Source organism: Panicum hallii, chromosome 1, assembly GCF_002211085.1.
Source record: "Panicum hallii strain FIL2 chromosome 1, PHallii_v3.1, whole genome shotgun sequence".
In the NCBI taxonomy this organism is placed as follows: domain Eukaryota; kingdom Viridiplantae; phylum Streptophyta; class Magnoliopsida; order Poales; family Poaceae; genus Panicum; species Panicum hallii.
This window is the reverse complement of record NC_038042.1, coordinates 4,778,236-4,791,636: the sequence shown is the minus strand read 5'-3', so window position 1 is coordinate 4,791,636 and position 13,401 is coordinate 4,778,236. Positions and strand designations below refer to the sequence as shown.

The 13,401-nt window shown below is 43.6% G+C and overlaps 2 protein-coding genes across 2 annotated transcripts; both read left to right on the top strand.

The window, feature by feature from the left end:
* Positions 1-695: 695 nt before the first annotated feature.
* LOC112885173 lies at positions 696-5,954 on the top strand. Its single transcript, XM_025950836.1, has 3 exons — positions 696-920; positions 1,956-2,174; positions 5,736-5,954. Exons 1-3 carry the CDS (start codon positions 696-698, stop codon positions 5,952-5,954), a joined length of 663 nt encoding a protein of 220 aa, XP_025806621.1.
* Positions 5,955-8,249: 2,295 nt separating this feature from the next.
* On the top strand, positions 8,250-9,023 carry LOC112877787. Its single transcript, XM_025942157.1, has one exon. The coding sequence runs from the start codon at positions 8,309-8,311 to the stop codon at positions 8,921-8,923; it is 615 nt and encodes a 204-aa protein (XP_025797942.1). The 5' UTR covers positions 8,250-8,308; the 3' UTR covers positions 8,924-9,023.
* Positions 9,024-13,401: the final 4,378 nt, after the last annotated feature.

The window sequence follows — 13,401 nt, the reverse complement described above, 5'->3', positions numbered from 1 at the left end:
CTCACCATAGTAATTCATTGGGTAATGGTGGCGGCTATTGTTGTTATTATCTCCTTGGGTAGGTGAAGATACATGGGGTTTCAGAACTTCGTTTTCTTTTCGTGAAAAAACCAAGATGGGATTTTGGACCATCCAGAGATTCATGCATGTGAAATATGATCAGATGAAGTGATGGAACCGAGTGTGTGAAATGTGAACCCAGCTACAGACGCCAGGCCTTGCCCAGCTGTTCCCAATTTTTTCCTTCCTCCCGCTTCAATTTGAAACGAAATTCAAATCCCCCCCCCCCCCGGCCCGCCACCAACTATTTCACAATTATTTGGCTACCGTTTGCCTTTCCACAGAAAGCTGCTAAACAATGTGTTGCTAAAAAATACACAGATTTACGTTACTAGTCTGGCTCTGGCACAAATTTAATTGTATCCATCCCTAAGCAGATCTGACCAAAATCTCAACCCCGGCCGTATTTCAAATCAAAATTGAAAGGAGAAGGGGATCGAGATCCTCATCTGCCTCCATCCGTAGAGATCTCCTGAGCAGGTTTGTGAAGCTAGCTTCGATCCTTTGTTTTTCTTTGCTTCTCGCCTTCTCGATCGTACGTAGTCTGTAGTTTCTGTACACATACTTCTTCTCCAGTTGTTCGCCGTTGGTCACTGCCTGTAGTTTTCGATCCAGAGAACGGCATCGTCGCAGGCATGGCCGGTCTGAAGAAGATGGCGCTTCTGGACGCGCAGCGCGCCCCGCCGGCGTGGCTGCGTCGGCTTCTGGAGACGGACTTCTTCGAGCCGTGCCCGGAGCACGCGGGCGCGTGCCGCTCGACGAGGAGCGCCGGCTGCTGCAATTTCTTCTGTACCAACTGCGCTGGCGGCGCCCTCTGCTCCGGATGCCTCGGCGGCCACGCAGGACACGAAATCATCCAGGTACGCAGTGTCCATGGCAAAGCTCTTATGTCAGGTTGCAGGCGGGGCGGGTTGCGGCCGGTCGCTACCCCGCAAAACTCGCCGCTAAACTAATCTGGCGGGTTCGTGACCGGCCACTTAACTAATCTGGCAGCTGAAATTTGGCTCCGTGGACTTGGTGGCCAACCTACAGGGACCCGTATGGCCCTGCATGTGCTTGCGCTAGCAGCTCGCTTGCCTATCCTGCACTGACTTGTTAGCCAATATATATAGATGAGTACTGCACGCGCTTGAGTTTGCTCTCAAGAATTTTAGAAAAAGCAAATCACAAATCTTTAACACTAGCAATAGCAAAAAGTTCAAAAGTTTCCAAAGCATCCTCTTGCTTCAAATCTGCAAGTTTTGAAAACAAGAACGTTTATCATTAGAATAGCAAACCTGCAAGATGAAGCCTAAGCTATAAACATTGGCAGATAACTATGACAACAAGTTATTAAAAGCATGTGCAGATTACACTACCCAAATCAGTGTGGCAATCAAGCTGCAGATATGTGACCAAATTGCAAGATCAGAACAATATTCCAGGATTGACAAATAGTTTACTCGATCAATTCAGAATATACAGATTACATTAACAAACGGAACACTATTTCCAGTATATCAACGTACTCTTCACACTTCAACTCGATATCTCATAGGTTTTCAGAAGACTAATCAAATCCCAAATCTTGGCACTACGGTAATCTAGAAGCTTATGATCTGAAATCTTTCGACACTAACAATAGCAACAAAGTAAAAGTATGAATCTTCATCCTCCAATCTTCTCCATTCTTTCTTTGAATCTGGTAAGTTAAAAAGAAAAGGAAAAAATTTATAAGAACTGCATTGTTATATTCAGAATCTAAACATGTGCATAATTATGTTTAAGTTCATGCACTAATGATTTTACTCTCTATATAGAGAAGTGGCAAATATCTGATCACAAAATGGACTGCAAGCATGCAAGAGTCTTATTAGTTTCATTTTGAGGTGACCTATGTCTGACGTGTGCTGCAGATACGGAGGTCTTCATCCCATTGCCTTGTGAAGGTGGCCGACCTGCAACACCTGCTGAACGTGTCCCAGGTCCAGACCTACGTCAGCAACGGCGAGCCAGCGGTCTTCCTGGACAAGCGGACCATTTCGGGGAATGGGAAGCCTGGCGCAACCAAGTGCGAGGAATGCGGTCGGGGTCTCCACGATGCGGGCTGCCTCTTCTGCTCGCTCGGATGCAAGGTAACAAAATCTCGCCTGCTTCTGTGTGGTCCGATTTTATGTATAGCTGGGCAGGTTGTTAATTGTTACGCGGCTCTGGTTGGGGATTTGGGCGGAAATGCGTAATAGTGCCAAACATGTATTGTGATGAGTGCGAGATCTACATGTTACATGTTTCCAAAAAAACTACCGTGATATTATTATGAAATGGTTTTACAGTAGCTATAGCTATATAGGGTGATTAAGGTAACCAACTGTGATTATCAGTATCAATCTGTCTCTTGCGTATAGCCGATGATTGGGAGTACAAAGTTATTGCAAAGTCCAGCTACTGCAGAACACTCTCCGAGGCATTCCCTACACATGCCACGGTGGCGAGCACGATTTTCAACAAATCATTATTTTTTTTGTTGTTGTTTTTTCTGTGACTTTCTATATTTAGAAGGTTATTAGATATCTTTTTTTCTCACAACTTTTCCGATCAAGCCCAATAACTATATAGAGCTAGCCTCTTCCCGCGCATCATCTCCATGAGATGACACGGGGTGACACAGCCTCTATCTTCAAGACCACCCTAACCGACCTCTCATAGACGGCCACCACCGCCACTTCCAACTAATAAATGCTCAAACAGCGGTCGTTGCATCTCCCACCCCTTTTTTCCCTTCCTTCTTCCCCTATCCCTCCTCCATGGCCCCCCTTTCCCCTCCCTCCTTCCCCATAGCTTGGACGATAGATCGACATTGTGGATGGTTGGATCTGCTTCCTCGTTGCGGTTTCCCCTAGATCTAGCGGTGGAGGACACATCTACCGGCGCAACATTGCAACAGCGGGCGTCTATTATTGCTATTGTGCGTCTGTGCATAGATGAGCATGTGCCATTCGCATGTGGCCCACCCCCTCCCCTGGTTTCACTGCCTTAGTTCATGCACGGAGCAAGTTGGGCTCACTTGGCCATCTCAAAGTGGCGCAGAGCAGGCAACGTCATGGCCTCATCTAGTTCCCGTAGCAGACAAGGATGCACAAGCATGAGCCCTGCAACTGCCGAAGTGTGTGTGGAGGCCACGACTGTTGTGGTGGTGTTGACGGGAGCATGCGGCAGTAGGTTGGAGGCAACATTGGTCCTGGGACAGGTACCTGATGTTGGACCTCTCTCACAAGAACTTACCTCCTAGCCTCCGAGATGGTCCTTCGCTCCTCCCCTTTAATGGATCTCTCTAGCTACTCCCGTGGATTCAACAAGGGGAATTCAGTGGCTTGATGATAGCTCAGATGTCGGGTCAACAGAGATGGTGGAAGCTACTTCTAGTTTTTATTGGTGGGATAGAGTGGAGGCAAAGTGCTCTTCCGACGACAGTCGCACCTATGGGTGCCACTTCCCAGCTTTCTGGAGGCATTGTCACGGCATCCTCCCACTTCACCATAGCTCATGCCATGGCGAACTTCTCCGTAACACAGCATGGTCTGTGGTCACACGATGGCGATATGATTGGATGTCAATGTTCTCCTTGGAGGCATCGTGTTGGGAGAATCCCCCTTGTGGTGCATGCGGTGTGGTCCTGAGGTCTTCGTGTGGCGATGGCATCCTAAGCACCGACCTGGAGCAAGCCGATGGCCTCTGATGGAAATCGAAGCTGCTTGGGTGCATTGTACAACAAGCTCAGCAACTATGACTAATTTAGACCTCTTTTTCATTAGTTGTGCTGGTGCTCTTCTTAGTAGTTAGTTGTGCTCTGTATGTGTTTGTGTTTTCCAGAGCGAGTGGAAGTGCAAGTTCTTAGATGGTTAGTGGCGCTATGTGATGCAATTTGGAGCGAGTTGTGGTGAGTTGTTAGTTGGGTCATGCTTCGACCAAGTTGGCTCAAAGTTGATTACCCGAGCAAGCAGATGCATAGAGTAGTTAATTAGTTGGGTCGATCATCATACCGAAGTTGTTTGGGGAAATGTAGTACACTCCCCTAGTTGTGTGGTATTTGGGTCTGGTTTTGCTAAAAAAAATGGGTCGCCACTTGTTTTTATTTTCTTATTTTTATAATACTAGCGGCAAAGCTTTTGGCATCTTTTCCAAAAAAAAGATCACTGAACTTGTCAGTACAATTTTCAGAAAGCTTTTTTGATACCTTTTTATGAGAACTTTCCAAAGGTACTTTTCTAGGGAGATTTTTCATTAGAAATTTCTTCTGAAAAAGTTACTTTATTTTTTGGAGAACTTCTTCAAATAAATTCTCCACAAAAAGAATCTCTTAAAAACTTCTCCAAACATATTTTTGGCAAACTCCTTCTAAACAAGTTTTTCTAGAAACACTCCAGAACACTTTTTGAGAAGAGAAGAAAAATGGATGTTGATTAACATGAGTAGATCCGGTTGATAGCAACAAGAAAATGGAAGTAAGCAAAAAGGATCAGAGCAAAAGGACTTCTGCACACCCTCCTATCATAGTTTTAGGTCCAATAGTTAATTGGGGCTTAAATATAACTTTTGCATCTTTAATGTCTCTGAGTGTTTTCCTTTTAAAATTCTTGCTTGTCTATGTACATTCAAAATACTACAAAGGGCATTCTTTTTGAGAACTGTTGGGTAAATTCACATCATAACTTATGCAGAACACACGTTCCTTAAGTTGAAAATTCATCACAAATTTTACTGATGGTTATCTGTCACCTGCTGTTACATGCAAGCTAGATAGAGCTCCTGGCATATTTTAAAATATAAGTACTTTTTAATTAGATATTTGAGTACGTTCGTATACATATATATATATATATGTTATTCCTATGTTCCATCAGTCTCATTTCGAAGCTCAATCCATTTTCCCTCATATATATGGTCGTCTCCTACTCAGTTAACATATTTCTTGAGTGGGAACTGTAGTTCAATTATACGAACAAGGACAAGTGAGATAGGGTTCTAGGGGCAGGGCCAGGAATTTTTTTTCTTTTGTTGGAGGGGGGGGGGGCAACAGTATTAAGATTTTAAAATTTGCTTGAATTTGAAATTTTTTTCCGTAGAAATTCAAGCGCCTCGAGGGTGGGGGTGAGAGTGGGCTTGGCCCCTGCTCCCCTGCTCCCAAAGAAAAATAGGTGAGCAAGAATGGGATTCTAGGACAACCTCTCATGTCGGTTAATCCTTAAATTTCACTCAGGCCACCTGATACATTTCTTAGTAAGTAATATTTCAGAGAACCGCAACATTTGGTGATGACTGGATCCCTCTCTGTAAGCATACATTACCACACTCTACTGCTACTAGTTAACATAGCTGACTGCATGTGAATCATTTCAAGTTAATAACTTGTTGGCACCTTTTTTTGGTATAATGTATACTTCTTTTCAAACTTCTGAGTACTATCTGTGTTTTACCTATATATATATGATGCTACAGATGACATACATATGCTTTCTGTTGCTGATGCCTATGGTTTTAATTTTTTTTTGTTGGTATAATGTATACTTCTTTTCAAACTTCTGAGTACTATTTGTTTTTTACCTGTATATATGATGCTACGTACTAATATAATGACATACATATGCTAGCTTGTTGTTGCTGATGCCTTTGGTTTTATTTTTTATTGTTGTTGCTAGGCTAAAGGAATAAAGGACCTGCTTGATTTCAGCATAACATTTGCTGTTGATCCAAGAAGCGAAAGATCCGAAGAAGAGACAGAATCAGAATCAGAATCAGAATCAGAACCAGAATCGGAATCGGACGATGACGACTCATTCCATCCAACCAAGTCTCGGAAGCTTGGAACCTTGCCAGGGCCTAGGCAGGTTACTGCTAGAGGACACCAGTCTGGGTAGAAGGGCAAGACTAGCACCAAACTGCTGCAAGCTACCCCGGAAGAAGCAGGTCACTTTGCGTGTCGTCCAGCAAGGGGTAGGTCTGGATAGAAGTAGCTCTGCACACTGGAGCCATGGACCAGACATGCATGAAATAGAATAATGATGAAATTGGGAACATGTAGACATGTTTAAATTGTTTAATTTGCTTGAATATGTTTAGCTTTAAATTGTTTGCTGGAATATGTTTAGCTTTGTTAAGTTTGGCATCTTGATTGTTCTAGTATTATGTTGTTTTGTTTCTTGATATTTTGGTGCGAGTATTGTTTTGCGTCAGACTAAACCATGTGGATGATCCATATTTGATAGAAAAGAAGGCTGCACCGAGGCACAACACAGATTAGACGTTGAGCCCGGAATAAAGAGAAAAGAAGGTAAGGCATTACATAAAATGAATTGCAATCTCTCTCTCGTCTGGCATGGAGCGCCTCAGGTTTGTTTTGGAAGTTGTACGTCCTTCTCAGTGTGTCCTTGCATTGTGTCAGTGTGCTCCGGTTGCGTCCTTGATGTAGTAGCTAGTAACTTGATGGATTATATGCTTGCACGTGATGCTGTAACCTATGCATTTGCCACACGGTTAATGAGAAAAGTACATGTTATTAGCCTCACTCCTATCATATGTCTCAGAAAAAAGTAAAAGATCCATACTACTGGTTTCACACGAGCCATGTCCGATCCGGTGAGTCAAAATGCCTCTTGCAGGAGTACTAGTACGTCAGCCTAGCTGTAGGGTGAATCGTCGTTCAAAATTAGCGACGCAACCTGAAGATGATGGAACATGTCAAAAGGCCCAGGTAAGTCCGTTCTGAAACCGGGTGCTGCAAGGCTGACTGATGAGATCATAGCGTATTAGCAGCTGCCTGAATGAAAGAACGACAGGTCTCCGTCCGATCGACCCTGCCGGAAAAATAAGAGGCTCCACCAATCTGTACCATGAGATGTAGAAAATTAAGCTTGCAGACTTCAGCTTGGCGGACGATGGCCGCAACGAACCGGCGGCGAGCCGTGGAAGAAAAGCCGCGGCAAGCTGAGGTGGTGCGTACGCGCTGATGCAACGCCGTCACATCGTTGGGGGCCGGTAGCGAAAGGGCAAAGGGCACTAGGGCAGGGAAGCGAGCCCAGTGCAGCCACTGGCAGGTGGACCCCACAGGGAAGTCTTCGGCGGTTGACTCCACGAGTCAGGACTCAGGCGTCGAGTCAGGACGGGCGCACAGTGAGCGGAGAATGGGGCCTAAGATGAAATGCTTCCTCTTTCGGACAGGGATGATCCTGCTTTATTTCTACTGTAGCCAAGGAATGTGTCATTTTGCAGAAAGAGACGTAGCAACCAGAAACAAAAACTGATAGGGGTTACTTTTTTTTAGATTATGGATAAAAGTCCGGCCTCAGCTGTCCGGAGGGAGCTTGCAGCTGATGGTTTCGCAAAATGCAGTACTAAGCCTGCCCAGACGACTCAAAACGTTTATATAGTTCAGCAAACAAAAGAAAACTAAGAGCATAGCACTAGCACTCGATTCTGTTTCTGAACTTCCAACCAAATTTGCTGAAGATCTCCAACACATTACACTCCAGTTGTTTGCACTTTTCTTTTAAGAGGATCCTCCATTCCTCTTTAGATAGCAAAGACCAGCTCCTATCCAGTAAGTGCCCCTGAAGATAACCTGCAAAAAGGAGTTAGTGATCGAATTTTTGAAACTGATAGGGGTTAGTGGAGCCAGTGAAACTACTTTGCTTCTTCTTTGAGTTTGTTTCTCGATGGTAGGACAGATTCTTTTGTGGTCATTGACTTTGATAAAGATTTGTGTATTGTTTTATCGAGTGCTAATCAAATGTAAGAATAACTTGTCTCATTGCTATTCAGCTTCGTATCGCTTTATTATCTTCCAATCCTTGTTTTATTTAATTAACTTTTAATGTGGATCAAAGATTAAAACATAGTAATAATGTTCAAAATGCAGTCTTTTTTGTTCTAAAAATGGCATACAATCTAGAGGAGCATAATGTAACAACATACTTACACAATAGTGTTTTATATCTACATGTGCTATATATGTGTGCATTCATCACACAGACAGCCTTGATCCAAGCTACAAAAAAATCAATTGATTTGCCTTACCAGCAAAGGGAATCAGCAAGTGCTACATGTATATTTCTATAATTCAACAACAAAAAGGGGTTGAAATGAAAAATCAACTTTTCTCCATCCAGTTCTCCGTCCTCTCCTCTATATATACGCCACCAATGCTTCAACCTACACATCCAAATTTCAGCAGCCACAAAATTCTCAATACTTGCACGCAAGGTTATTATTCCATATGGGTCTGAGGCTTTCCTGCTTCCACCGAGGCAGCGTCTCGCGGAAGGTGCACCAGCAACCGGACTCGCCAGCGCCAGCCAGGGTCATTGCCGCCGACGGCTCGCTGAAGGAGCTCCCGGCGTCGTCCCCCCTCGCGGCCGTCTCCGACGTGCTTGGCCTTGACGGCGACACGCCCGTGGCGTCGTCCTTCGTGTGCAACGCCGACGCGCTCTACTTCAACGAGCACCCGCCGGCGCTGGCCCCCGGCGACCTGCTCCGACTGGGGCAGATGTACTTCGTGCTCCCCGCGGACTTGCTCGGCCGGCCGCTGTCCACCGACGACATGGCCGCGCTGGCCGTGCGCGCGAGTGCAGCGCTCGCGTCGTCGTCCGGCAAGCGACAGCAGAGACGCGGCGGCAACAGTAAGAAGGCGGTGCGCGTCATGCCGGTGCAAGAGGACGCCGAGAACGACGTTGACTTGTTCAACGAGACGCTCAACGAGCTGACGCTAGGGCAGGCCGGGCCGTTGCTGATAAGCCCGGTGGCGAAGAAGGGCGACGAGAAGCTCGCCGCCGCGGTAGAGCGGTCGCGGCTGAAGTGCGCGCTGAGCATCATTCGAGAGGGTTCCGAGTGAAGCAGTAGGCTCTAGTTTCACTTTCGTTTGTTTTTCTCTTTTCGGGAAACCATTTTGTAAGCTACAAGCTTAAAATGGTTTGTTAGATTTAGGAAAAAGGAGGGCTCTTGACATAGCTGAGAGAAAAAACTGAATATGTATGGTCTCTCAGTGCACATAATCCAGTAGTTGCAAAATTATAAGAATCCAAAAAGAATGGTTCGTCGATCTTCATTCTGGTGTTCATACTTTTTGTGTTTATTCTGACTTTTGACACTTTACTCCCATGCATGTATGAAGAATTTTTCTCTGTCTTAAAAGAAGTTGCTATTATAGAAAAGATCGATGGACTGATCGATCTTTATACAGCACATGTCATTTTCCTCACAATAAATCTTATTATCAGCTTATATATTCATCAAACATAGCAGTGATAAAAAGTTCATCAGTGACGGAATAAGCACTCTTGTCCAATCCAAGAAACGTTTACACACGCCTATGTAACTTGAAAAACAAATTCAAGAAAAGTCGATGGACAGATCGAGCTAGCTCTTTAACAAATTTCAGCTGTTTCATGGTGGTAGGTTCCACTAATCCACTATGCCGGATAAGAGAAGACAAGCGCGCACACATATCTCATCGATCATCCGTAAGTCGCTATCGATCATTGCCATCATACCAGAGATAGTAACGGATCATGGCACTCGTGCTCTCTTCACGATCTAACTCCCTTATATATTTTTGGATCCGACCCTCATTTACCGTCCCTATTCATATCCCCAAGGTCCGAGCTAGAAATGAGAGCAGAAACGTCAACGTGAGAAGCAGAGATGAAGCTGCCATTGTCAAGGATATGGAAGTCAGTTGTATTCAGGATAATCAGTCATCTCAGCAGTAACGTGTCCCCGGATCGACACTCAGATGTATGCTTGTTTGACGCTTGCTTCTGCATATGGATTGTTCCCTGCCGGCCGTATCTCAGCAACTTCGTCCCATGGACGACTCGCTAGTAAAGTAACTCATCGGAGAAATAAAGGCTTCATCTGGCCAGACACCATGCGCGCGAGGGTGCCGCTACCTCACTAGTCAGCCCAGCCACCCACCTCGTCTACCTCACGAACTGTGCAGCACGTTAATCAATCTTTCTGAATATGTACTCCCTCCATTTTTAAATATATAACACCGTTGATTTTTTATCCAAACTTTGACCAGCAATAATTAGTTAAATCAAGTAACATGAGTATCACTACGTCTATCAACAATAGTACTTTGGATTCAGCTAGCTTGTTGATTTACTTATTTGCATAAAAATTTGTAGAAAAGATGAATAGTTAAAAGAATGAAAAAAGTCAATGGTGTCATATATTTAAAAACGGAGGTAGTATAAAGAAGAGTGATCACCTTTGAGATTTCATGCATAGATCTTGATGAGGATGTCACCAAATATGAAGGATGGTGATGCCTTAATAAGGGAATGAATTAGGGATTGAAAGAAAAATAAGGTGCCGCCATACATACGTAGAGTCTACACAAATTTCTATCAAGATCATGCATGTGATATTTCTTTTTGTTTTGCTATCCCCACCACAATAGCACGATCTTATGAATTTTCACTAGTTTGAATTCATGAGACAAGCTCAATTTATCTTTTTGTTCGAGCTTCGATGGCTTCATTTTCTATAGTTGCTTGAGTGGTATTGCAATCTTGTAATGTTTTCAACATGTCCACTTGATATTCATATGCAGGATTTGATCACCCAAGCCCATTGTTTTGTATTCATGAGACATAACATTATGAACTAGCAAACAGTATAATATTAGTCTGATCACATTGACCTTGTTGTCAATAAACCACCAATGTCATATTAATCATAAAGCTAGCTAGGGTCCTTGGCTCTTCAAAAGAGTTGAAGTAGAATGAACTTATTATAATCCTTTAATTGAAATGCTTTGTATATTTACTCTCTGGGCCCTTCTATTTAGTCTTATAGATAGCATGCGTGTGTGAACTAGCATGCTTTGTTTCTCTAGCTGTACCTTGAGAAACAAATCAAGAAAAGTCGATGGACAGATCGAGCTAGCTCTTCAACAAATTGCAGCTGTTTCATGGTATTGCAGGTTCCACTAATCCACTGTGCCGGATCAGAGAAGACAACTATACACATATGTTATCGATTGTCCGTAAGTCGCTGCCGATCATGCCCGTCATATCTCGCATGCGGCATTGGCTATTACTTACTTCTTCCCCCAATGTCCGGGCAAGAAATGATGCAGAAACATCGACGTGAGAAGCAGAGACGAAGCTGCCATGGTCAAGGATGGAAGTTAGTTATATTCAGTAATCTGGCCATCGGCAGTAAACCGTATCCCCAGATCGGCACTCAGATGTATGCTTGTTTGACGCTTGCGTGTGCATGCATTGTTCAACTAGAGCGGCGCGCGGACCATCGCCCACCGTATCTCAACAACTTCTTCGTGGATGACTCACTGGCTACTATAGCAGTTGATGGGAGAAAGGCTTCATCTGGCCAGACACCATGCCAGGGCTGCTCCTCTCGTTCTCTGCACCCTAAGCACATTCCCAACCTATATAGTGTCTATGGGTGGTGTTTAAAGGAAAGAGAGAGTATTAAAGATACATGGACACTATCTTCCCAATGCAGTGTCCATAGCAGTTTCTACAGAGAGGATGTATTAATTACCTTCATGCGTGTACAAGGATCAGCTGTGGCAAATTTGTTGTATGGCCATCACAAAATAGTACACAGCAATACACATTATATGCATAAACAGGAATAGGACTGACATGGAATCCCAATGTGCAGAAGGCATCCATTTGGAACAAACTTAGAAAATAGGTTCAGATTGATTACAGCATATATATATATATAGTAGATAGCATTGTCATACAAATACATAGTAATTTAGGTAATCTCTCATAACAATACATGATTAACTTTAGATACTTTATTTGGTAGCCGTTGATCTAGCAATCAGCAATGTGCAACTTGTTCATCCATAGCACAGCAACAACAAAATGGCATTATTGCTGACCGAATCAGCCACAAGAGAAGGACAGAACAATAAGAGCTTCGCATTGTTGAAAATAAGGTAACAGCTTCACAGATTAGTTGTCATTTAAGAATAAAAGAGAACAAATTGAAATGGCACACAGATTATTGGCTAATTTGTCACAGAGAACTATCTGAAAATTGAGGGGAAAAAAGGTACTGGAACTGAAAGCCTGAAATTTCTGGAATTGGAATTTAAAGCCTGAAACTTCTGAAATGGAAACTAAAAGCCTGAAACGTTTGAATGAGCTATATAGATCATTTTAGCAAACTATTGTTGTGGTTGGGGTCGGTCGTTTGTTAGTCCTTCAGCGGCTTACTGGCATCAACTGGAATAGCCGTCATGCTAGCTTGCCAATTAGTCAAATATACTAGCTACGAGACAATTGAAACAACACCACGAAAGGCTATGGAAAGGCATGCAATTTCAGTTAATCCCTCAAGCAAGGGCGGAGCCAGAAATCAAATTTGGGGGAGCCAAGCCAAGTCGTATAAAATCAATAAATAATAAATCTATATGTAACGGTGTCTAGAACGTTGGCGTCAGTAAAAAGCTACGCCAGACTTATTTTTTCACACTGAACAATGATCAGGATACGGGCTCCAAACGACAAATACAAGAAGTAGCTCTTCTGGACGCACTCATATAGAATGCGCTGTCGCGTGAAACAGTTTCAAACAAACCTAATAATAATTATGGTCGTAGAATATATAGCATGATAGAATACTTATTTATATTGTAATGTAGTATGGATAATTATATTTCACACACATGGCCAAAAGATAAATAAATTGACGGTGTTTTTACAGTTTCAACACAATATGTAGCTTATCTATAGAAAAAATAATTTGCATGTCCGGTAAATAGAATAGTAGAACATGATATTTATATCTGTAAAAATCTAACAGTGCTTGGTTCTAATGATTTAAGTTCTAATTATTAAAAAAAGATGTAAATGATTTATAATCAATCTAAATCAGTAATCTAAGCTTGTTTATCTGGATCCCCGCCCTCAAGGAACCAGCACACCTGTGCTCAATATTGATTATTGAATGATAACAGATCGACTGGTGAATCATATTCAGGGATTTGGAGGAAGCACCATGCCAGTCTGAGCTGCCAGGAGACGATTCAGCTGTGGAGCACAAGCAGCTTTTGGAGCCCCGCTAGCTCGTGGATCACCACCTGGACCGACGGCTGCAGCAGCACCAGTGCCAACAACACCGGCGGTCCTGAGCTCCGCCACGACTGGAGCCATGGGGTCGATTCAACGGCAGCTCGAGAGGATTTTGACTACTGACCCTTCTTCGATTCCGCCTAAATCATTGTTGCGCATGGGCTTGGGGACGATTTCTTCCTGAGGGATGCTCAATTGAGGATGGATTTGGCTGGTTGTATCTGGTGAGCAGGGAGATTGGAAACGACGA

What these genes read in the sequence shown, in the direction of transcription:
- LOC112885173 (XM_025950836.1), top strand. Translation starts at nt 696, where the DNA reads ATGGCCGGTCTGAAGAAGATGGCGCTTCTGGACGCGCAGCGCGCCCCG. An exon ending in CAGGACACGAAATCATCCAG is followed by an intron (nt 921 to 1,955) that starts GTACGCAGTGTC and finishes CGTGTGCTGCAG; the next exon opens with ATACGGAGGTCTTCATCCCA. An exon ending in TCTGCTCGCTCGGATGCAAG is followed by an intron (nt 2,175 to 5,735) that starts GTAACAAAATCT and finishes TGTTGTTGCTAG; the next exon opens with GCTAAAGGAATAAAGGACCT.
- LOC112877787 (XM_025942157.1), top strand. Translation starts at nt 8,309, where the DNA reads ATGGGTCTGAGGCTTTCCTGCTTCCACCGAGGCAGCGTCTCGCGGAAG.